Source organism: Amblyomma maculatum, chromosome 2 (genome assembly GCF_055883805.1).
Source record: "Amblyomma maculatum isolate TAMU_Amacu chromosome 2, ASM5588380v1, whole genome shotgun sequence".
In the NCBI taxonomy this organism is placed as follows: Eukaryota; Metazoa; Arthropoda; class Arachnida; order Ixodida; family Ixodidae; genus Amblyomma; species Amblyomma maculatum.
In genome coordinates, this window is record NC_139345.1 from 93,680,026 (window position 1) to 93,702,765 (window position 22,740).

A 22,740-nucleotide genomic window follows, 5' to 3' on the forward strand; every position below is an offset into this window, starting at 1 on the left:
AAAATTTTCTTTTGACTACCCATTTTTTGCCCTACGCTTTGGGAATGGGGATCTCTCTGTTTGCACTTTGCCATCAGGCGACTTCCTCGAGCACCAACACTGGAAGCTGGAAAGTATCCACACCACTAAGCCACATACAGCGTATTGAAATATGTAAGTCATACTTTCTCGTCGGTCCTTGAACCTACATCTTGAACCTTGAACACTATAAAGAATGAGCAAGGCGTTGTAGTAGTAGATGACTGACCAAATGATACGCGTAGCCTTCCAAATACCACGAAAGTTGCAGGCTCTTTCCAGTGAAAAACCTTGCTAAGCCTGCCAGAATTCATAGCACGTGCACTTAACAGCGTATTCGCACTACATATTGTATATAGAAAGTATTTCGAGCTACAAGAATTTTAAGAAAGCACTTAAGCGCAGCTGAATACAACAAATGACGCATTTTTTGCAGTGATGCGGTGCTCTTGAAACTACTTTGAATTCCCGATTATTAGATAAATGGCGAGGAACAATTAAGCATCTTGGTTATACTCACGTTTGGGTCAAATGTGTATCGCTGACTAGTAGAGGAGGTTTTAAAATGCCGCCATAATTTCTTCTGCAAACGTATCCCATACGTGGTTACAGAATATTAAAAAAAATCATGTGATCACTCTCTCGCGCTACTCTGTTGCAGTCCCGCGAAAAGCATTTAAAACTAGGCATGCGCTTATGTCTGTTCTTTTGATATTTTTCGAGGTTGTCATAGAAAAAAGCCATCTGCGTGATACATTGTTAGAAAAAATTGGATCTTTTGTTTACAGCTAGGTTAACGAAACGCATTGAGACCAAGAGGAAAGACTTAAAAAAAGTGTGTATATTTAAAACAATTTTTAATCTAGTGGACTGCAAAAGATGCTGCCACATAACGGCAAACAATGTGCATTTAGCTCCGCCCAGGAACGGAGCCCGCTTTTTTAAAACCCCGGCTCAAGTTATCTGAAACACCCTAGATGCTCAGTCCCCATTATTGCCGTAGTAAGTAGTTATAATGGTCCTTTCACCAATTTGGCTGGCTGACAGTTTTTGAGAGATGAATTTTAATTAGTGTATAAATTATTTGCTGACTTTCTGACTTTATTTTTGAGGTCGAACTCCGGCCTTAACCTCAGAATATGATTTTGAGGTGAGGCTGAGTGAGGTCTCCAGTACCCCAAGGAAAATTGAGGTGAGGTCGCTTGGGAGACCTCAACTGGCGAGGTTGTAGTTGATTGAGTGCATGAAATTTTGTTTGAGGTTGAGGTGAGGTCAAATTTCTCGAAGTTCAATTTTCGCTTATGGTTGGCAGTATCTCGCCCGGCCACACTGTGTACAGTTACTTGCCCCTCGCGGCCACCACCCGAGTGTAGATTTGTAAGCCTTCCGGATGCAGAAGTAGCCCTGTATGGCAGCGCGCGGTGAGCATTGCATTCTGAATGGTATAATTGTTGTTTTTACGACTCTCTCCGCGTTCACCACATGCAACGAACTGTTGATGTGTTTGCCATCTCGGCGAACGCATGGAGTGCCCACTGCTTTGTTTTAGCAGCCAGCATGCACAAGGGAATTTATCGTTCCCTGCAAGTATGTGGGGCAAGACCGCAACGTGAAACATCCAACCTACTACGCGCACGCCCGTCCGTACGTACCCCCCCCCCCCCCCCCCCCCTCCTTACCACACACGCACACACACGCACGCACTCCCGACACCCAGCCGCCTGTGAGAGCGGCGGTGTCGCTGCGTTCGCTAGCTTGGCGCACATGTCCGGGTGAGATTGTCGGGGTTGCAGCGTCTCGACCCCGTGTGTGCAGCCTCAATTTCCGCCCGCCGCGTTTCGTAACCGATTGGGCGCGCCACGCTGCTTGACACCACCCGCCACCCACGCGCCTTTTTCTGCGTCGATGATAACGGGAATGTTTCGCCGTGGCATTCTCTCTCAGCACCTCCTAGCCTCCTCTCGCCCTCTTATTCCTTCCCGGCGAAGCTTTCCTCCTGTCCCCGAACCAACAAGCTGAACACACCAGCTTTCGCTTGGCTCCTCTCTTCCTTTTGCTCTCCTTTTTTTTTTTTTTTCTTTTCTGCGACTGGACCTTGAGCTAACGACCTGCTGTCGTGACCCCAGCCCGAGCCTGCTGCTGGCGGGTTGTTTTCGCTTTCACTTTCTTATTTCGCTGAAGAAACAGGAAACCGACGGAAGACAGCGGAGGTGACAAAGTCCATTGGACTGTGCGTGGCGCTTTCGGCGGCTGTTCGAAACGCCAACTTTACGCGTGCACTTCGGACGTTCAGAAGCGACGGAGAAGGTATGTGATAGAAACTCGGAGGCCCCGTAAAGCGTTTTCGATTCGTTTTGTCTACGTCGGTGGGTTGACAACAATAGGTCGCCAGGACCCGATTAGTGGGTCTGAGCGCCTTATAACGCGTGACATCTCTGAGGATGAGCAGTTTTAGTTTCAGCGTGTTTCGCTCTTCGTTTTGACCCACTTTTTTACGAGAAGAATTATGGCCTAAGGCTACTGTTTCATTTTTCTCTGTGTCACCGAGCTGAAAAGACCAGACAGGGGTCCCAGGGGCGTGCGTTCTGCCGAGCTGAAGTCCTTGCTTTGAACATAAACATTTATTGCAAAAAGTTCCTAAACATTAATAATTGAGTTCATTTCACATAGTTTTTAAACTCAGGCCTGAGTGTGTGGAACTAGAGCCTCCAGTAATGGTTGATATTGAAAGGTGATTAAGAATAAACTAGTCAGCACATTTCGGGTACCGATTTTTTCCTTTTGCAATTTTGAGCAACCTCTGTTCTGCTGAAAAAATATTTCTTTAGTGGGCTGAAAATGTAGACAATTATTTTTGTTTCGACATAATAGCCGGTAACGCATGTAAGAGAGTTTAAATAAGTCCACAGCCTATTCCAATTGCTTGGCGAATTATAACCTTAGTGGCTTATGCGCCATGAAACCCAAAACAACAACAACAAAATTAACTCAATCTATTCAGAGCGTGTTAGCGAGGAAAATAGTGCATTTAAGGCTATCATGAAGCAGCATTTGTCTGACATTGCTTTTGTTGTTGACCCAAGGGACAAATCTGTCATACCCTCGTGAAGAAGTTAAACAGCCGCAGCTCTTCCTGAATGAAAACTATATGAAAAGGAAATACATAAAAATAAACGAAAATCAAAGGTCAAAGCCCTTGTGGTCATGTGCAATGTTTAAGCACCATCATCAATGCGGCCACTTTCAAAGTCATCATGATCATTGCCACCACAACCAAAACCACCATCATCACCATCATAATTATCATCACGTAGCAGGCTCCGTTCACTGCTGGAGTTGCGTTCTTACCCTGCTGTAGAGCCCAGCCGCGTTGAGCAGGTCGAAGGGCAGCGCAGCCAGCAAGTCTACAACGAACCAGCCGCGGAGGTAGTTGAGAGCCACGGACTTTGGCTTCGCCACCACCTCGCCCTTCTTGTTGACGAAGGTCGTGCGGAAGTTGAGGCCGATGTCTGCGAGGAAGTGGTCAGAAAATGGCGCTTAAGGCGACAACTGTGCATATGACATGTCAAGGCTGAAAATAGATCTAGGCTACACATAAATATATGAACAATTAAATAAAGCTGTCTACGGAAGGCACTAGCAGAAAAAAATCATTAACATTCTTCTCCGATTAGATGTAAATTTTGTGGCTGAGGAGCCAATTTTACGTGATTCGCGTTTAAAAAGTATCCAAGTTAATTTAATTTATTGGGTATTAAACAGCGTTAAATATACGCTTTGAGAGCGATGCACTGGAAGTGAAGTCTCAGTGAGAGTGATAACAATCAAGGGCTACATCTCCTTTGTGATTCCATAGATAGGCGGGAGAAGTTTGAAGCGTTTTCTTTGTTTTATTCACTCTGTATATCACGCCCCACAATCATTTCTGCAGTTACACTATAATCATTTGTAAACGTCATTTTGGTGTAGTGACAACCTTGGCGCACGCGACCTATTAAACTGCCAAGAGTATTATACTTTACTATAAGCTCTGTTTTGTAATTTTCAAGTGAACGCCCATTCTGCATGCATGTTCCCAGCTCCACTTTCGATTTCTTTTTTATTGGATGTCTCCGTAAGGTGTAAACTTTTCGCTAATATGCTCAAAACGCCTCTAATGAGGCGAGCATTGCGATTACAAAGCGTAAATAGATTTATGCACAACGTAGAGAGTCAGCTGACACAACAAAAGAAGCGGCGTTTAGCTTCGAAAGGAAGAGAAAAACCACATAGTGACGCTATACAAGATGCGGCACAATAGGGGAGCTGCAAGACACCTTTGCGTAGCCCATTGGGTGAAAAGGACATGCAACGCATTAGCTGTAAGCGACGCGAGCGCGAATAATTACGGATTCATTGGGAGCGCATACATTCTAACATTGGTTGGGGGCACCACGCTTGCTCCGCATTATTCACGGCCCGCTCTTCAGGCGTTGAGTATGTTGCTACATTGTTAAAACGCATCGTCCCTTTTTGTGATAATGACAATTTAACGAGATGGCCACTCGGATCGGAGGTGGAGAAGAACGTAATAATGAATGGCGTCTCATGCAGTGGGAGGACTATGTAGAATGAGTGTATCGCGCGTGCTGTAGATGCAATATTGAGCTGCCCTTGTCGCTAGCCAGTCTCAGGACATTAGCACTAAGCACTTGTTAAAAAAAAACGGGGGGGGGGGGGGGGGGAGGGAGAGGGAACGATGTTAGAAGAGAGGCGCCACTCACACCTCCTCCCTAAAAAAATGCATCGTATGTGTCGGTTCCGAACACGAAATGAAAAAAAAAAGAGGGGGGGGGGGGGAGGCAGGAGGAGGCGAGTGTTACTAGTGGCATTGCCTTCTCTAGAGTACATTATGCAAATATGCACTAATATTCTGTTTAGAAAATGGAAAATGGCATTATTCGGATTACATTTTCTATTTGTGCGTTAATATCTTGGTTCTCATTTTTTTTTTTTGTGCACCGGCAGCCTCTTCAATATTGCCGGCTATAAAGGCGTCGATTACCCCGAAAAAAGATAATAAAATACATTTAGTTCGGTTCATGCTTAATTGTTTTGTTCTCTCGTCTAATGAACTTCATGAAAACGTAGATTTCAAATATTAGTGCGACCATTATCGAAAAATATGGCAAGGCGAAAGGTATTCGTACCATAAGCATTTCATTACTATCACCATAACTTACAGCCTGAGTTCTCCAAAGTTCGCTGTTTCAAGTCATGGCAAACCGAAAACTGCTTGTCACGTAAATCCGACACACAGTATTCAAGTTAGCCATAAAGCTGTCACAAATTGAATACATTGATATGTTAGAGCGAGCTGATATCCTAGAAAGCCGTCTTTCATATGCATACGGCCTTTTCACAGAACAGAGATTTGATCGTAATAAAACTCGGATTATTCGTAGTTTGCCGATGATGTTCCCTCGTTGCTGGCATGTCATACGGCAGGGATTTTTGTCCCCTACCAGCTTTTTCCCATCCGATGATTTTCCGCATACTTTTCTCAAGACCGCTAACTGAAACTATCATAAGCCCACGAGGCGGTAGTAAGGCTACTCATATCTCAATATCAGTTTATTCCAGAAATAAAAATCCAGATCAGTTCGAACGTGCATTCCATACCAGGCGTGTACAGCAGCTTAACAGCTACCTAAAAAAAAAAGAAGAAACAAACGAATGATCTCCACATCGTGAACGCAAAGCGCAGAAGACAAAGTAAAGTACAAGAGAGGACACGGGCAAGCGCTCGTCAGTGTCTTCTCTCGTCCTTGTCTTCCGCGTTTTGCTTTCACTATGGATCGCCAACTGACCCAAACTTACACTTTGACCGTAAGATTAAAATCTTAAAAATTGGTCGCCTCTGGAATCGGTGAGAGCTAAGCAGTGCAAATGTTTACAACTTGCTAAAGTTTTTGAAGCGCCCCGGAAATCCCCAGGAAAGTGCCAGGAAAATTATTGTGATTGAATTAAAAATTTCTGCTTTCATTAAAAGTTATGATAAATGTTTCATCCGTTATTCGTTTGAGGTAAATGGCTGCAGAGATAACTGGATTGAAACCACGGCAGATTGAAATCACAAAACAAAATAATAAAATGCAAACATGGGCCACCCTCTGACAACATCAAGGACAGAAGCAACAACATCCTTCGGCATCTTTTCTTTAGTTGCGTGAATATATAGCATAAGCAATATCATGCACAAACATCGAATGCAGCACGTTCAGTTTTGGCCGACAAAAAAGAACGTTTGTTCATGTTGATTTGCGTATTTTGTCTCTAACAGGCTGTCCTGCGCAAGCTCGAACGAGCCGTTTTAATTGAAAGCTATGTGACGGCTCATTGAATACAGCGAATAAAGGAACTGCTGCACTTGATAGTGCATTCTAATTTATCCTTCCGTTAATTTTTTTAAAGCACGCGTTTCTGTCGTGAGGACATCTGCGATATTCTCCGTGTCCTTTCTTGCTGTAACTTCCTGTTCTACGTCTCCTCGCTATCCTCTCCCTGCTCCGCTTCTTTCCGGCGGCCGCAGCTCGTATGATACCAGATAATAAATCCCGTAGCCAGCAACACTTTTTTTCCTTCCCCGTTGACTATATTTTAAATAAACCACTACCACCATCATTATCACCGATACCTCTGCAAAGCACGAGTGGTCGCGTAGCGTTTCAGTCGCTAGCGCGCTGCCTGAAAAATACCACGCCCTTTTCTGCAGCGCAGCCTTGATTCGAAGGCCACGGGCGAGCCAGACGTTCGTCGGAGACGTTGTGACCGAGCCCCAGCAACGGAGGGATGCTAGCCTCGCCCTGGACGCAGTACCTCTTGGGACCCAGGCGGGGGCGCGGACAGTGCGGCGAGTATTATGAAGTGCGCGCCATGACGGAGAACGGCTCCCCTTTCGGCGCCGCCGGGAGGACGATTCCGCCGGAAGGGAAGAAAAGGGAGAAACGCGCGAGGGATGATGCGTGACCGGTTGGGCCGGCACGGCTAGCGACTCGACCTCGGCTCGTGTTCCCTCCACTAGCTCCGCAGGGATCCCAGTTGCTCCATCAGCCACGGCCTTGGCCGACACGATCCTCCGCATTGGCGCGTCTCCTGTTCGCTCAGGCGATGAGAGCGCGCGGGAAAGGAACGGGAAGAGGGTAAAAGGGAAGTGGTTGAAAGGCACCGCTGCTGTTTACCTCGGCCTGTTCTCGTCGTCGCGTCTCGGTCGTCGTGTAGTGTTTGAGAAATAATGAGACACGGCAGCCTCGGTTAGTGCGCCCGCAGGGTGGGGCATTGTGTCTTTAGGGAGGGTAGGAACGGAAATGGGAGGAAACAGGAGAGACCTTGAGGAAGCGGCACTCACGCGATTTGCAAAGTGGGAGGAGGTCGAGAGGCCGGAGGGACGTAAGGTAAATGCACAGTGCCTTTACCTGACCGTGTAACTTAGCGTCAAAATTCTCATTTAGGGAAAGAGAATCTCGATGGGTAACAGGTAAAAGAGTTTAAGCATAGCACTTTTCAAAGGTGCCCTCTCGGGGTAGAGGCAAAGAAGGCGGTATAGGATGGTTCTCATGGCTTTTTAACATTTGCGTTTTGAAAACTTCAAAAGGAAGCCCGCAACGACGCGCGGATATTTGGCAAATACGAAAAATGAATATGTCATAAAGAGGAAATAAGGGTGGAAATATTTTCTGAAATTAATTGAAAGTAGTACACTAGGCGGTCAGGAGCACTTGTTTTCTCGATGTAGGTGAGCAAGAAAACCATGACAGGATGAAAATAAAGAAGACACCAAGACATAAAATGAAAGAAGGCAGGAAAGAAATAACCGAGAAAAAAGAATTGTCGCAAATCATCATTCACATATTTCATACAGAGAAATTACAAAATCGTGTCTAATTCTCCGAGGAAGAAATTAAGACAGTGCGCTTCTCTCCGCTGTTGTTCTGAATTACGCAGCACGCTAAAGAGGGCTAGTGTTCCACTAGTTTGGGAGCAAAAAAAAACAACAACAACAAAAAAACGTACATTCCAGAATGTGCTAGTAGCGGCTCGGATGAGTGTTTGTTTTTGCAACAACAGGGACCGAAAGCCTCTAAGCTACATCTTCCATAAACTTTCGCTAAAGAATAGACTATACAGGCCATACATAAACCGTGACAGAAAGACTCAGAAGAGCCAAGTAAAGACAAAGAGAGAGGCCTGTCCACTGAGGGATAGCTGTGAGAACACACACACAGCGCAGGAACCGGGCGGCGGAAAGAGCGGCTCATCAGAATCACTCTCGATAGAGGCGGCCGACGGCGCCACTTAATTCCCATGTCGGTTTCGCACACACGCACCAGCAGACGCCTTCGCCTTCCACCTCCATTTGGTGTCGGGACCTGGTTTGGCGCTCTGCGAAACACAGGCGCTCCGCGCTAAGGTCTCTGCGCAGTCAACCGAGACGGAGCGACAGTGTATATACAGGATGTGTGAGAGAGTTCTCTTTATTGTTTGCCCGCACATACGCGCCTTCTTGGCAAACATTGCCCGCTTTGCTTTGTGGCCGGAAAAGCGCGGCGAACAGGGGCTCACACGACAGCTGGAGCGGTTCGATACAGGAACGAACCGACTTGACGTAGTGAATGACGGGTCTATTTAGTATGGCTAGTCCTTCGCTCTGTATGAGTGCCTGAATATGGTTTATTTCTAGGACGATATTTTCATCGGTGCTAAGTGATATGAGCATTGTATGAACTAATTGAAAACTCCATCTCCCATCGTCCCTTTTGCGCATCCTATTTCTTTGTCCAGGAGAATGACATTAGATAGGTAGGAAATCACAAGGACCACGCGAGTCACGGAGACAGCGATGTCTTAGATAAGGCCTCTGTTTTCCCAGCAACCGCCTCTAAAGCTCGAAAGAGGCCGCGGAGTCTTGCAGTTTCATCTTCTTTCTGCTTTTTGCTTGCTTTCTGCGTGTCTGTGACAGGCCGCTATCTTTTGAAGGCGTCCAGAGGTGGCTGAGTGACCAAGAAGGTCTAGAAACGGGGGGTAGCTACGTGACGAGAAGATAAGTAGGCCGGAGTGGCTGTTATCATATTGAGAAAAATACTATCGTCAGCCCTCAACAAGGACGACAAAAATCCGTGATATGAACTCTATTATATTATTTCATTTAGTGATGTGCTGCTTCAGAAAAACAGCGATAAAAATGAAAGTTATGGAGAAATGAACTAACTTTATCAAGTGAGCAGAGAAGGGTAGCGAAATAAGAAGCCCATTGAGACTTCGTACATACCAAGGGGGGAAAGCAGTCACTGGAACCAAACAAAAGCTTTGCGGAATGTTTTGTTTTATTCCTGGCGTTTATTTTGGAGTACAAATGAATAGCGCAACCATTTTCCTGGCCTGAAAGACTGACAGGAGAGCGAAAACAAAAAAGCATACCACCAGTGTAATCCGAACCCACAACCTCCGCATTTCACCGAGGTCTTTATTTCTTTTTTTTTTGTTTGTTTTGGCTGATATCTCTCATGGTTCATAAATGTATCAATTGAAAAGTTTTTATGGCAGGGAATAAAGTGCTTATCAAGTATTGCCTGCCGCGTGCTTCATATCACGTATAGTTTGTGTACATGTGATTGTGCTTCGCTTCGTTTGCCGGACATACCGATATACGTTCCGACACCTGTATCAATACGCTATTGCAAATATAAGGAAGTCGAGCAACATGCCACGTGTATCTGACAAATATGGGATAGAGGGCTGGAACACCAGAGCACTTCACTTCTGACAAAACTTATTCCTTTCGATTAGTTGAGTATTAGGTACTGGTTAAGTTGCCTTTAGTTAAGCTAATCGCTTCACTGATAACTATCGACTAAGAACTTGTCACGACGGTTGCTTTTCCCAAAGCCTGTGCGGGAAGAAACGCGTCTTCCGAGCTTCAACTTGATTTTCGCCCCGCTGAACTGAGAGTGCGCACTTGGCTTAGTCTCAATGCGGCTTTCATTAGAGCTTTCTCTTTAGGCCTTCCTCGTTTATGGGTAAACACTTTCTTTCTTCTTTTTCTTTTCATTATTTTATTTTATTTCCATCCTCCTCTCCTTCTCTTGGCAGTGTCAGCAAAAGCATATCTGCCACTTAAAGCAGAATTTGTCGACTCTAGGCGCAGGTTAGTGCAAGACAAAAAGCCTCGTACCAGACCAAGCCATGTCAAATTATCCCTTGTCTCTGCAGAATTCTTTCACCCATTGCTTTTTGGAAACTGTTGGTCGTTATCTTTTAATAATTTATTTAGGTACAATTTATTTTAAATACTGCTTCATCCCATGTAATTTACTAGAGTGGGAAAGGGGCAGGGTAGCGCAAATGTTGATTTGGAGCAATATTCACCCTCTGACTAAATAAAGGTGGTCTTTTAATAAATAACTTCAGGCGTATAATAAACCTATCGAAGTGAAAAATTGCTCCACAATCCATCATTAAAATACAGGTTTCCGAACGTGCGAAGTTACTCAATAAGTTTAACATATATGCTCATATTTTTGTCGCACCCTCATTTCTGGTGGACATCGTGCCTTAGGTCCGCTGCATGCATAGAGTCGCGGCAGAAAGTCTCTTTTTCCTTGTATCAACTCGATGCTAAGCATAAAAAAAAAAAATATGCCGTAAAATATGCTTCATACGATTATACTTTCTTGGGTTACTGCTTGTGAAACAGGTAAAAAAAAAAAATGTGGCGTTTTGATGCCACCTAGCGTTGCCAGGTGACAATATATAGGACGAAATTGCACATTTCTTGTGTCAAATACGCCTCTTTGTTGAGGTGCTGCCTCCACGTCTGCGCCTTAGCGATCTTGGCAGGCAAGCATGGTGGGGCCACTAAATGCACCCAAACTAGCACATTGGTTTCTCAACAGTGGCTCAGTTTTGCGAAACTCCTTTGCTACCAGCTATAATCTTTCACTCCTCGATCAACTGCGTTTTTACGGAGGCGCTTTCTTGCAGGCCATTGCTTCATAAACAATATCAGTTTTACAGGCGAACAGTGCATTTTTTTTTCTGGTCTACTCTAAAGGACGCAAAACCTCTAAAGTTCACCGCAGCTCATTTCTTAGCCTATGAGAATTAAAATTTAAGAGTCATTTGTACATAATCTTATCTACACATTTCAAGCGTTACAATGCGTCGTAAGCGATCATGTCTAAATAAAGTGTGCGAAAAAAAAAAATACTTTTCCTATTCGGTAAGTAAGTATTAAAATGTCAATATTTACTTCTTCCAAACATATTTCTTTGTGCCTGCGAGAGATTGTGTCCCTGACCTAGAATGCGTGGTCCAATTGTGGAGAGTGTGCATTTTAAACCGTCAGGATACCCTACCTCAACTAGTTAATTATTAAATACCTACGGATCCTGAGGGTGTGTCGAAAAGGGGAATGGGGAGGATGTGAAATGACAGGAGAGAAACAAGCCCCTGATATACCTTTATGGCATCGTAAAACTTGCATATGTCGCTGTCACGAATAAGATAAAAAAACAAACAAAAAACAGCAACAACGTGGAGACTTATATTCGCTGCAATTAAGCGTACATATGACATAAAAAAATAAGGAAGTATATAAGTCGAACATGTCTGATCAACTTTTTTTTAGAATATTTAATTTCCTGACGGTTCTCGCAAAAACAGTGAGAGAACATTTTTTTTCCAGTACAGCGTGATGCACGACCCTTTTATGATTTATCGCATTACGAAGGAACGCAGCCTAGCTGAGAGCTTGCTGTTTTTTTTTTTTTTTGTTTTGCTGTAACCAATATGCTTGAACGTTTCAGTGGGTCCAATTGTACCTACTATGACTTTTGTAGCTTAGGTGCTAGTAAACAGGTAATATATATTCGCCAGGAAAGTAGGAGTGAAATAAATTGTAGAGAAAACTGGCGAGGAGAAAGTGATCGAAAATAAATTTCGGCAAAGTACGAGAAGGACCTTATTGAAAGCAGGGGGGCAACTCAAAGTGCTGAGAGCGGAAAATAATGAATGAACGCCTTTGCACAATCGATGGTGGAACTTAAAGCAAAGTCGCAAAAAAAAAAAAATAAATATCTTGGAGTGGAGCGAAGGTCATTAAGGAATCGAACGAGGAAGTGAACGAAAGAAAAAAAAAGCGCGAATATAAAGCATTTAGAAGCGATCTGCATTCAAAAGTGCTTATCTCTATATGGCGATTCAGGCACTGCGCTCTTGCTGAACTTTATGTGTTTTAAGGAAAATGAAAACCGTCTTAGTGCGCGGTCGAGAGATGTCTCCAATAGCCGCACCGAACAAAAAAGTTCTGGAAAGCTTTCGTACTGAAGAGGTCCGTGCTCTTGTGTCGCCGGCAAAGCAATTAAAGGAAAACTTAGTACATGTCGATGTGGTTTTGGGTCTTCATGCGTGAGCTGAAATAAAATGAAGCGATGAGGATTTTTTTGTTATATTGGTACCATTAATGAGCGCAAAACGTTTTTGGACGATCGAACAAGGTGTGCACTTTGGTGTGTGTCAAATGAAAGAGCTTCGTTTTTTTACGGACACACACACACACAAAAAAAAAAAAAACATTATCCTTTTGTTTTATGGACATGTACCACATGCCATCCCCAGACAGAGGCCTTTGAAGCATTAAATGCCGTAAAGGAACGGGGTCACAAAAGGCGGTTTCAAGGTGGGTTGGTAAGCCTTGTACTTTGTTGGGAATCCCAAGACTGGGAATTGATTTTTGGCAGCGGTTAAACTAATTCTGAGCTTCTAAGGGGGTTAGCCTAAATATTACTTGAGTATTATTTAGGCTAACCAGTTGTCAGGAGTCGAAGCAAGTGGGAAGTAATATTGTCTCACGCAAGAACTAAATTATTTAAAACAAACCATACCACAAGCTGTTCAGATCAGCCTACTGAACTTTTGAATAAGTGACAAAATTCTGGGAGTAAAGTTATGAAGTGCTTTGAGGGAGATCGCTTATGTTAATAACATTTGTAAAAAGCTCTGTCGTTGCTGACGCAGTATTTCACTGCTAAATGCTATTGCCCGTGAAAGCCAAGCCCTAAGAGTAATATTGTTCATTTTTCCCTCACATAAACTGCTGAAACATAGTGGGACTAACCCCAGAAAAGACTTAGTGTCCTCCAAGAGAAAAAAAAATATATGCGGCCAGTTAAAGAATATCGTTCCGGGCTTGATTACCGCCAATAGTTTTCCTAACTACAATAGTATCCCAATTCATCGCTTTTTTTATAATTGTTTCTAACAGTCATTTTAGTTTATTAAAAGAGCTTTAACTCTGAGGTCGTATGCCTTTGTGGTCCCTCGTGAACTTAGTTTTGCTATGTGTGGTTGGGTCCTCCTTAACGTACCAGCCATAAGTGGCAGTCTATAATAAATAAGTGTAAAGAAATATAAACAATTTTTTGCGAGGAATCCAGAGGTTTATTTTTTTGAACTGTAATGCTCTTGTAGCCCCTCTGCACTCATCTTTTTTTTTTTTATATGCTTTGAGCTCACACCCTGAGACTCAGCTAGGTGTAATCCGACTGGCCGAACACGCCGCCTGGGCCGAAGGACTCCAGGCCGTCGTGTAGGCGGATTATCCGTATCTGTTGGAGATTAAAGGTTTACCATCACTACCATCCATGTAAACGAATAAGGATTCTCTTACATATGCTGTGTATTTATGCATATATATAGTGCAGAGCTGTAAAGTATAAAGCTTGCATAATCTGATGATATTCATAACTTACGAATGTACGCAGTGAATGAACAGGTTTTATGAATTTTGCATTTATGTGTACATATTCACTGTCACTGTGTCGCAGCATATCTCTTGGAGTCAGTCATGGCGCCCCCATCTAACCTTCTCATCCAGATAAAACTCTAGTATACCGGTATTGTCACGCTACTGACGACGATGAAGTATTGTGTGGATAAAGAGCAGGAAGAGGCGTTGGCGTTGGTGGAACGGTTTGCCACAAAGTTGAAACCGCGTTTCGGCGACTCTGTTCCGTAAAAAATAAGTGGGCTGAGCAGACCCTTGCCGAAAGAGCTCAATATCGCGATGAAGCTTGCATTATCTATACAGAAAAGATCCTCAGATTATGCAAATGCGTCAATTCAAACATGCCCGAAGAAGACAGAGCCGGTCACATTTTGAAGGGCATCGCGGATGACATGTACAACTTTTTAATCGCTAAAGACAACCTTCACACTGTCTCCGATGTCATTAGACACATTCGCGCGTTTCAAGTTTTCAAAACAAGTCGTAACGCGCCGAAAATTGCGCGGCTGGCCAACGTCCCTACCGCGGACAGCCTCGATGACCACGCTCTACTAGATCTTCCTTCTCATCATCATCATCATCATCACCACCACCACCACCACCACCACCATCATAATAATAATAATAATAATAATAATAATAATAATAATAATAATAATAATAATAATAATAATAATAATAATAATAATAATAATAATAATAATAATAATAATCATCAACACCATCATCATCATCATCAGCATCATCATCATTATCACCACCACCACCACCACCATCATCATCATCATAATCATCATCATCATCAGCCTGACTATACCCACTGCAGGGCGAAGGCCTCTCCCATATTTCTCCACTTAACCCGGTTCTGTGTTAGCTGCATCCACTTGACCCCTGCGAACTTCTTAATCTCATCCGCCCACCTAACTTTCAGCCGCCCCCTGCTACGCTTTCCTTCCCTTGGAATCCAGTTTGTTACCCTCAGCGACCATCGGTTATCCTCTCTTCGCACTACATGTCCTGCCCATGTCCATTTCTTCTTCTTAATTTCCACTAGAATGTCGGTAACTTGAGTTATTTCTCTTACCCACTCTGCACGCTTCCTATCTCCTAATGTTACCCCTACCATTTTTCGTTCCATAGCCTTCTGGGTTGTCCTCAACTTAAGTAGAACTCTTATGGTTAGCCTCCACGTTTCAGCCCCATAGGTGAGTACAGGCAAGATGCAACTGTTGTATACTTTCCTCTTGAGCGATACCGGTAAGCTGCTAGTTATAATCTGCGAGTGCTTGCCAAATGCGCTCCATCCCAATCTTATTCTTCTTGTTATTTCCTTTTCATGGTCCGGATCTGCGGTTACTACCTGTCCTAAGTAGACATATTCCAGTACTTCGCTACCTAATGTAAACTGCTGTTCCTTCCCGAGGCTGCTGAACATTACCTTAGTCTTCTGCATATTGATTTTCGAGCCTATCTTTCTACTCTTCCTGTCTAGGTCATCAATCATTATTTGCAGTTCATCCCCCGAGTTGCTTAGCAAGGCAATGTCATCGGCAAATCGCAGATCTTCCTTCTACCATCCGGAAAATCGTGCGCGAAGAACTTCTACGGCTCCACCCACTTCCCTAGCATCTCTAGAAGGCCGACTAAAGTGGATAAATAAACTTAATTGAATTGAACTGAATTAAAATGCACCACGAGAAAGGAATTGCGCGTTTTATAGGACAGTTCACAGATAGTGGCAGGCGCCTACTAACACTGAGTGCGTGCGCTAAGTGTTTTTCTTTTCCGAAAATAAGTGTTAGATTTTGATTCCCGAGAAAAGACTCGAGATTGTCGAATGTAATGCGCGAAGCTTCGATGAAAAGACTAGTGTACGCATGATTCATATTGAAGTCCCGTGTTTTTTAAAACTTTGTCGAAGTTGGCAATGGTCATACAATGGAATGCAAATGAACAGGAACCGCTATGATATGGGAAGTTTTTGTACACATGATGCTCATTATCTACTTTGATTTTCACATAGCCATTAGTACTTCCCTCATCCTTTTCTTAATGTAGTATTGGGGACAACATCAGGAAAGGGGGAGCATAAAGTCCGCTGGACGATAGCAAAAGTATAAAGGAATAGGCAAGAACATCAATAAAGTAATTATTCTACATAGAATTCGCTGACGAAGCCAAGTGCCCCCCAAAACAGCCCGAAGAGCGAGCCTGTAATCCATTCGATAGCATGGGTCGAGCAGCTGGCGCTCATTACAGTGCGGTCTCGAGGTAGGCGCTAAGCAGATGTTCTTTGTGAACCTTAAAAGGACAGTCTCCTACTTATTCTTTCATCAATGGAAAGCTCCTTCCCATGTCAATGAATACCCATATGTGGCGTTGAGAAAGAAGTTTGGTTTGGCTTATGGGGTTTAACGTCCCAAAACGACTCGGGCTATGAGGTACACCGTAGTGGAGGGCTCCGGAAGTTTCGACTACGCGGGGTTCTCTAACGTACTCTGACACACGGGCGCATTGCTTTTCGCCTGCACCGAAAAGCGGCCGCCGAGACCGGGATTCGATCCCGCCTCCTTGAGCACAGTAGTCGAGCGCCCTAACCATTGCGCTACCCCGGCGAGGCCGAGTTGAGAAACATTGCAGAACAATTTAGACCAAAATTTTTCCCTATGGTAGCCCCGTTTTGTCGATGATATACAGCGTCTGCAAACCCTGACATCGATGACAGGTTATATAGTTGGTACAGCAACTCTATGCGATTCATGTTTTCGCAGCACAGTCCAACTGTCTCTGTCTCTACACTAATGCAATGGAATTCAATACCTACCCTTCAGTCCCGGCGAAAATTTCTTGAATTAAAATTTTATTTTTATTATTTAATCATAAACTTGGAGTAAATCCTTCACCGTACCTAATACCACGGCCGCTCAATGGAGGCGCACTTGGTGCGGCCCGTCGCGTCGCGCCTCAATGGCTGGGGAAGCGCGTATTGGGAGAAGTTACAGTTTCCGCCGTCATTCTCCGCGGGGGCGCCACCACTCCAGGACAAGGCGCCGCCGGCACCGACGAGCAGACTACGCGGAAGGAGCGCACTGGCTGGGTTGGCGCGTGTTATCGTTTGGCTACTCAGCATAACCGCGTGGTTCTGATAGTTCTGCATGCGTGTCATCGGTGCCTGTTTCAACAGCATCCTAAGCGTATGCAGCATCATGCCAGCAACTGCTGTGTGCCGCTGTGCACCACGAAAGCAAGAAAAGATCGGTTACCATGAGTTCCCGTGCGATTCACAACGTCGAGCAGCATGGCTGAAAAACATATCTCGGGAGGGCTAGGACGGAAAAGGAAGCCGGTGGGAGCCGAGTGACGAGTCACTGGTATGCTCACTGCACTTCAAAGATGACGATTACAGGAAGAACATAAAACTGAAGATCCTGCTTTTTTCAGCTGTCCCCTCCGTGTTCCCGAACTGCCCACATTACAAGTTAAGTTACTCACGCGGGCTCATGTTGAGCCAAACAACCTTGAAAAAATGAATGTGCGCAGGTCAATAGCCTTATTTTCTCCACTTGTTATAGCTACACTTCATTTCCTCCTGGACAACCCCCCGTGTCATCCTGAAGCATGTGTGTTTCAAGATAGCTGCGCCACGATCACTTTTATGACGATGATATCAAAATGGTATGCCTTGCCCAACATCGCATAAGTGAAGCCATGGAGACACCAAGAGGAGCCGCTCTCTTTGTCAGATGACGAGTGACTCTCTTGGTTAGAGTTGGACTTTGCCATATGGAAGACATTTAGGTCCAAGGAGGCACGTCGAAGCAAAGGCTAACCAAGCAAACGTATGAAGCAACAATTATGACAACCAGATCCACAGTGGCACAAATTAGGTACCTTCTTGATCACATCAAGTATCTTACAACGTCTTCTGTGTGCCTTACATGTGTATTGCGTTTAACCGAATCTTATTTTCAGCTTCCGATACGCCCTAAAGCAGGCCCTCAACAGCGGGCCTGTAGTATCGCTTTTTAGCAGCCTAAGGCAATTCAAAGGCGGGTATGACAGAGTTGACGCAAGGGCTGCAGTTTTCACCTCGGAGAAAATACTGAAGGTACCAATAGCGAAAAAAATATATATCGACTGAGATTATACACATTTTGCCATGCTTTGTGCAGGTTGGCATCTTGCAAGCATCAATCTGCAAATGCACCTATCAACAAAAGACAGCTATAAAACTTGGCATTAGTGATTATGAAAGTCGTACCTTGCCAACTGCCATATCACGTCTGCTGCGAGAGAGTTTTCGAGTCATCTTGGATTCATTCATGTGTGGTGTGAACCAGCAGCTGACATAGAGTTAGCAACTATTGCATTCTTGGCTGGTTACCTTGCACGTCCATTTGAAGAGAAAGTATCAATAGTTTTACAGAAACTCATGAAATATTTTTATTTATTCTGTTTTCAGTGCCTGCCCATGTTTTCATTATTTATATATTACCAAAGTTTAAATAACTTCTAGTGCTTACTTTAGAGTGTCAATAATTTTATTTTATTAGCCCCCATCCATTTATTAACTTTGTGCCTTGTGATTACTGCAGAACCCTGGACTTATAAAAAATCTTGATGATGGACGCCTAAGATAACTGAAAATCACCATGCACCTTTGTTAGCAAGGTGATGAAGTTCCCGCAGGTCATAAGAAGCAGCAAGCTATGCAACATGTTAATTTCATCCCTTCTTCCCTATTTTGTGCAATTTCCGGGGTTGATTTGCGAGAGAGAAGACCGCAGTCACACTAAGGACCTAACTAAACTAATGGGACCACTGCTGACCAACTAAACAGGCAACATCAATCAGACAGTGGGAAAAATCACGCTTGCACCTTTTTCGAGAAAAGTTCTTCGCTTGTAAAATAAGCTTGCGTGTCTTCTGTGCATCATGCGGCTTCATAATCAAACGAGAAAAAAAAAAAAAAAAAAACTGCCAGAGCCTGCGGGCGTGTCGTTGAACTGGCTGTCTTGTGTTGTTTCTTTTGCAACAGTTTGTGTTAGCTAGTATGTTTTGGTGGTGGTACCCACTTGAATATTATTTCCAGTGAAAACGGAGGAACAGGCTGAACAATAATGTTGAACGCTACGTCCTGAATTGTAAGTTTCCAGAAAAGTGCACGCTGAATAAATGGCCCCAAACCATGTCCCGATTTCAAGATTGCAATATATAATACGTTATTACAGTGGTTGAAACGCAACTAAATGGGTGCGCACTCAGCGAAGCACACGACTGCCTCGTTCTCGTTGTAAACGGAAGACCACGAATGACTTGGAAAAGCCTAGTGATGATGACTTGCCGCTATCACCTTATTAATAGCAAACTTGCACATAGCATCACATACTGAGTGAAACGCCGCTGAGCAAGCGCCGACCACGCGGATGCCGAAACGAAAGCACAGCCACGGCCGCTGCGCGCAGCTCTCCGCCCGGACTCGTCCCGGAGTGGTGGCGCCGCAGCGGTGGCGATGAGAACTAGGCGCAATACGGCTCTTCTGGGCGACTCGACGGGCCGCACCCAAGTGCGCCTCCATTGAGCGGCCGTGCTAATACTATCGAACACCAGACAAAACCGACACTCCCACCCTCTTTCTCTGACCCCGTACTTTGCCAAGTCTAGCTTATTTCAACACTCTTTCTTTCCCAGACCATTAATGATTGGAACAGCTTGCCAGCCTCTTTCCTGCAGTCTCTTGACCTGATAAATGACCATGTTTAGCATAATTTCATGCTCTGCTATTATCATTTTTCATTTCCTGCTGTTCGTGCTCTGTTTTGTTCGCATTCTGATATTACTGATCACTGTAATAATTTGTTTTTAATCCACTCCTGCTTGGGCTTCACGGCATGCTGTATGTAATAAATAAATAAAATAAATAAATTTTGTGGACACGACGATTGCTACAACGCATATGTGGCTTGCAGTAGCACTGGGGTATATTTTGTTAAAGCTGTGAGTTAGAGTACTAAGGTTGGTTCAAATAACATAAAATGATTAAATGAACTAAAAAACCTGGCGATACCTATCATAGATACTAAGAGCCATTTCTTCCTTGGCAGCTTTGCTTATGGCAATGCCGCTGCAACTACACCGGCGTCATGGGTGATGTAATGTTTGTTTTCAAAGCGTTTTAAAAGCGGATCAACAAAGAATAAACAATAAAAGTAGGCGTGATTTACTGGATGTGTGGATGAGTGAAAAAGTAGACCCTCTTAAGTTCATATGAACGAGAACAGCTGTCTCTATGATGCTGTAGTTTAGTCACGAAACGTACGACTACATTCACATGAGGCGATCCGGGTGGCTTCCATGCTAGCCGTAACGTGAGGATATATGGCGTTACCATCCCTTCATACTGGCTTTTTTGACGAATTTAAATGATAAATTCCTGCTTAAGTCGTAAGGTTTTCTCTCGTTACTAAGCAGCGCATGTGCGGAGTTCAGTGAAATGTGATTTCAACGTTGACAGTACGCCTTAAAGCAGCTGAAAACGCGAATAAAATGCTCGAGGGTTGCATAAAGAGACATAAGGGAGGAATACGCTGATAAATAAAATCGTGCACAGTGGATCGAAATATTATTTTAACGAGTCTTTTGAGATAGGTGTAATCATTTCAGGCCTAATTCTGCGGTTCTTATTGAACTGGCAATTTCGTCCAAAGCCAACGAGCGCTGCTGCAGTGCCGTACGCACTTGCAAATATCTCAAATACAATCGTTCAGGTGAGCTGCCCATTATTATTTAGGGCCGTCGGGAAGGATACAAATGAACGCGCAGGAGGCCGAGCTCCCAATAATGCCCATGACTTTTCTACGACGCTCAGTGACTTAAGCGCTTCATTAAGCAAATAGAAAGAGGTGAACGCAAGCACTCTTACGGCGGATTCGAAAGGCAACAAGGAAAGTAAATGAACGTGAAACTAAATGTAAAGTGATACTGCCATGGTAGATTCGGTTAGCTCTTGGGTGGATGCCACTGTTAACTCACGCTGAAAGCAGCTTGTCGAATAAGCAAAGATGTCATCTTCGAAGCTGCGCGCCCTATCACGTGATAGCCTGTTGGCATCTTTTCTTCTGTCCTGTCGGCTGTCCTCCAAAGTGCTCGAAAGCAACGCTTTTTCGTGACGCTTATTCCAGGCCTCGCACTTCAGTCACAGTAGGCTGCGCACAGCTTTAAATGAAGAGGCTTTTTTATTTTTCTCATCTGTCCCCGTGCTTCTCATTTTTACTGACTTCGAATTTGTTTTATCGGCTTGGTGCAACCGTTGGCTTCTGCAAGGCTAGTTAAGAAATTTAAAGAGCGCAGTCTCGCGCACACTTTGGAACATCCCGGTGTATTTAGATTAGTTTGAACTGCTCTATTTAGATATCGAAGAGCTATCACCGCGAATTCGACAACCTTTCCATTCACAGCAGCGGTGTTTCAGGCCAGTGAAAAAAATAAAACAAGATTTTTAAAGTGCATTGACACTTTTGGAAGCGCCATTTTGATTTCTGGGACAGCGACGAAATGTCCTTCTGCTCTTCCTGCAAGACACAGGGCTCAAATCTTGCCATCTAAATAACGATTAGTGTTGTTGAGTTAGTTTGTTGCGTGTGTGATTTCTGCGCATGTCGGCACATTTAGCCAACGTACGTCATTTGTACCTAACTGTTAGGCGCATGAGATAAAATTACTAAAGCATGAAGTTACAAAAAAATCTCTCTATTTTCTAGTCATAGATACTACGCATTCTTGAGGATGGGCACATAATGAAGCCAGGAGAATGCAGCATTCTCAATGCAGCGTGAAATGTTGCTGCTATTATGCGCCTGACCACACGTTTGAGTCTATGAAGAGTTGCAATATCACTCGACAAAAAAAAGAAAAGTGAAACTGCAATTGTTTTTTACTCCATTATGAAGCCAAGGGCCCTTAGAGCATCCCCCCCCCCCCCCTTCCCCTGCCTTTCCCGGCACGCTTACACAAATCCAAGGCTACTTTGTCCAAGACTCACACTAGGCAGCCTTACCTAGTCACCGTACCTCACAGCTACAATCTTGGCAGTGCACGTTACTGTCCCACCTGCATTAGGTTCTCATTAGTGAGCCAATAATGACCAGCGGAGTTTTCAGTTGCGAGGAACTACGATGGTCCTTGCATTTACACAATGCAAAGTACCTCTCACGTATACCGTATATATAGAAGTAAAAGCCACACTGCATTTTTGAAATCATGGCGGTTTGCAGCCTTTATTCGAAAGCGGCATTTTTCAGTTCACTCTTCGAGCGATAATTTAGAAGAGTTATATTATTGTCCATTACAGTTGGACGCTAATAATATAGCGCTTAGTTTGAGGTAGCTTAAAAGTTCTTCATCGAAGTAGCTATTACCGCCGCTTGAACTGTCATCGCCATCCACATTCTAAATTTCATCTTCTTTTGTGTACACTGCTTTCCAAGTGCATATTACTTTAAAGCTTTTAAAAAATTCTGGGGATCTAACAAGCCACGAATTAAAAATGCATGGGAACATCAGCTAAATAGACGTTTCTTTTTGTCGTCTGGTTGCCTCGCATGCATAATATAAAATAAATAATATAAATATAATATAAAATTAAATGAGGGTGGGACCCATTAACTTGTGCGGCCCTTAACAGCATAAATATGGTATTATATGTAAACAAATAGAAAAGCAGGCCGTTTTAATGCATGGCAAAGTTCATTGAAGGTCAAAAGGGCCACTTCATTGGCAACAAACTAATCTGGAAGCGGGGAAAGCATGCAAGCTGCGTTCTTTAGTGTCCCATCGTGCCGTGCACGGCTCGCAGTAGTAAGCACAAAATCTGAACACTTGACATCAACAGAAGTTGCTAT

The 22,740-nt window shown here is 43.9% G+C and overlaps 1 protein-coding gene across 2 annotated transcripts in view; it reads right to left on the reverse strand.

Annotated features, from left to right (window-relative positions):
- Elk (Eag-like K[+] channel) overlaps window positions 1-22,740 on the reverse strand; it is a 365,673-nt gene that overhangs the window by 17,834 nt on the left and 325,099 nt on the right. For both annotated transcript variants that reach the window (XM_084594747.1, XM_084594746.1), the window contains one exon: window positions 3,367-3,527. In XM_084594747.1, coding sequence (XP_084450873.1) covers window positions 3,367-3,527 — 161 coding nt within the window. The remainder of the gene's footprint in view (window positions 1-3,366; window positions 3,528-22,740) is intronic.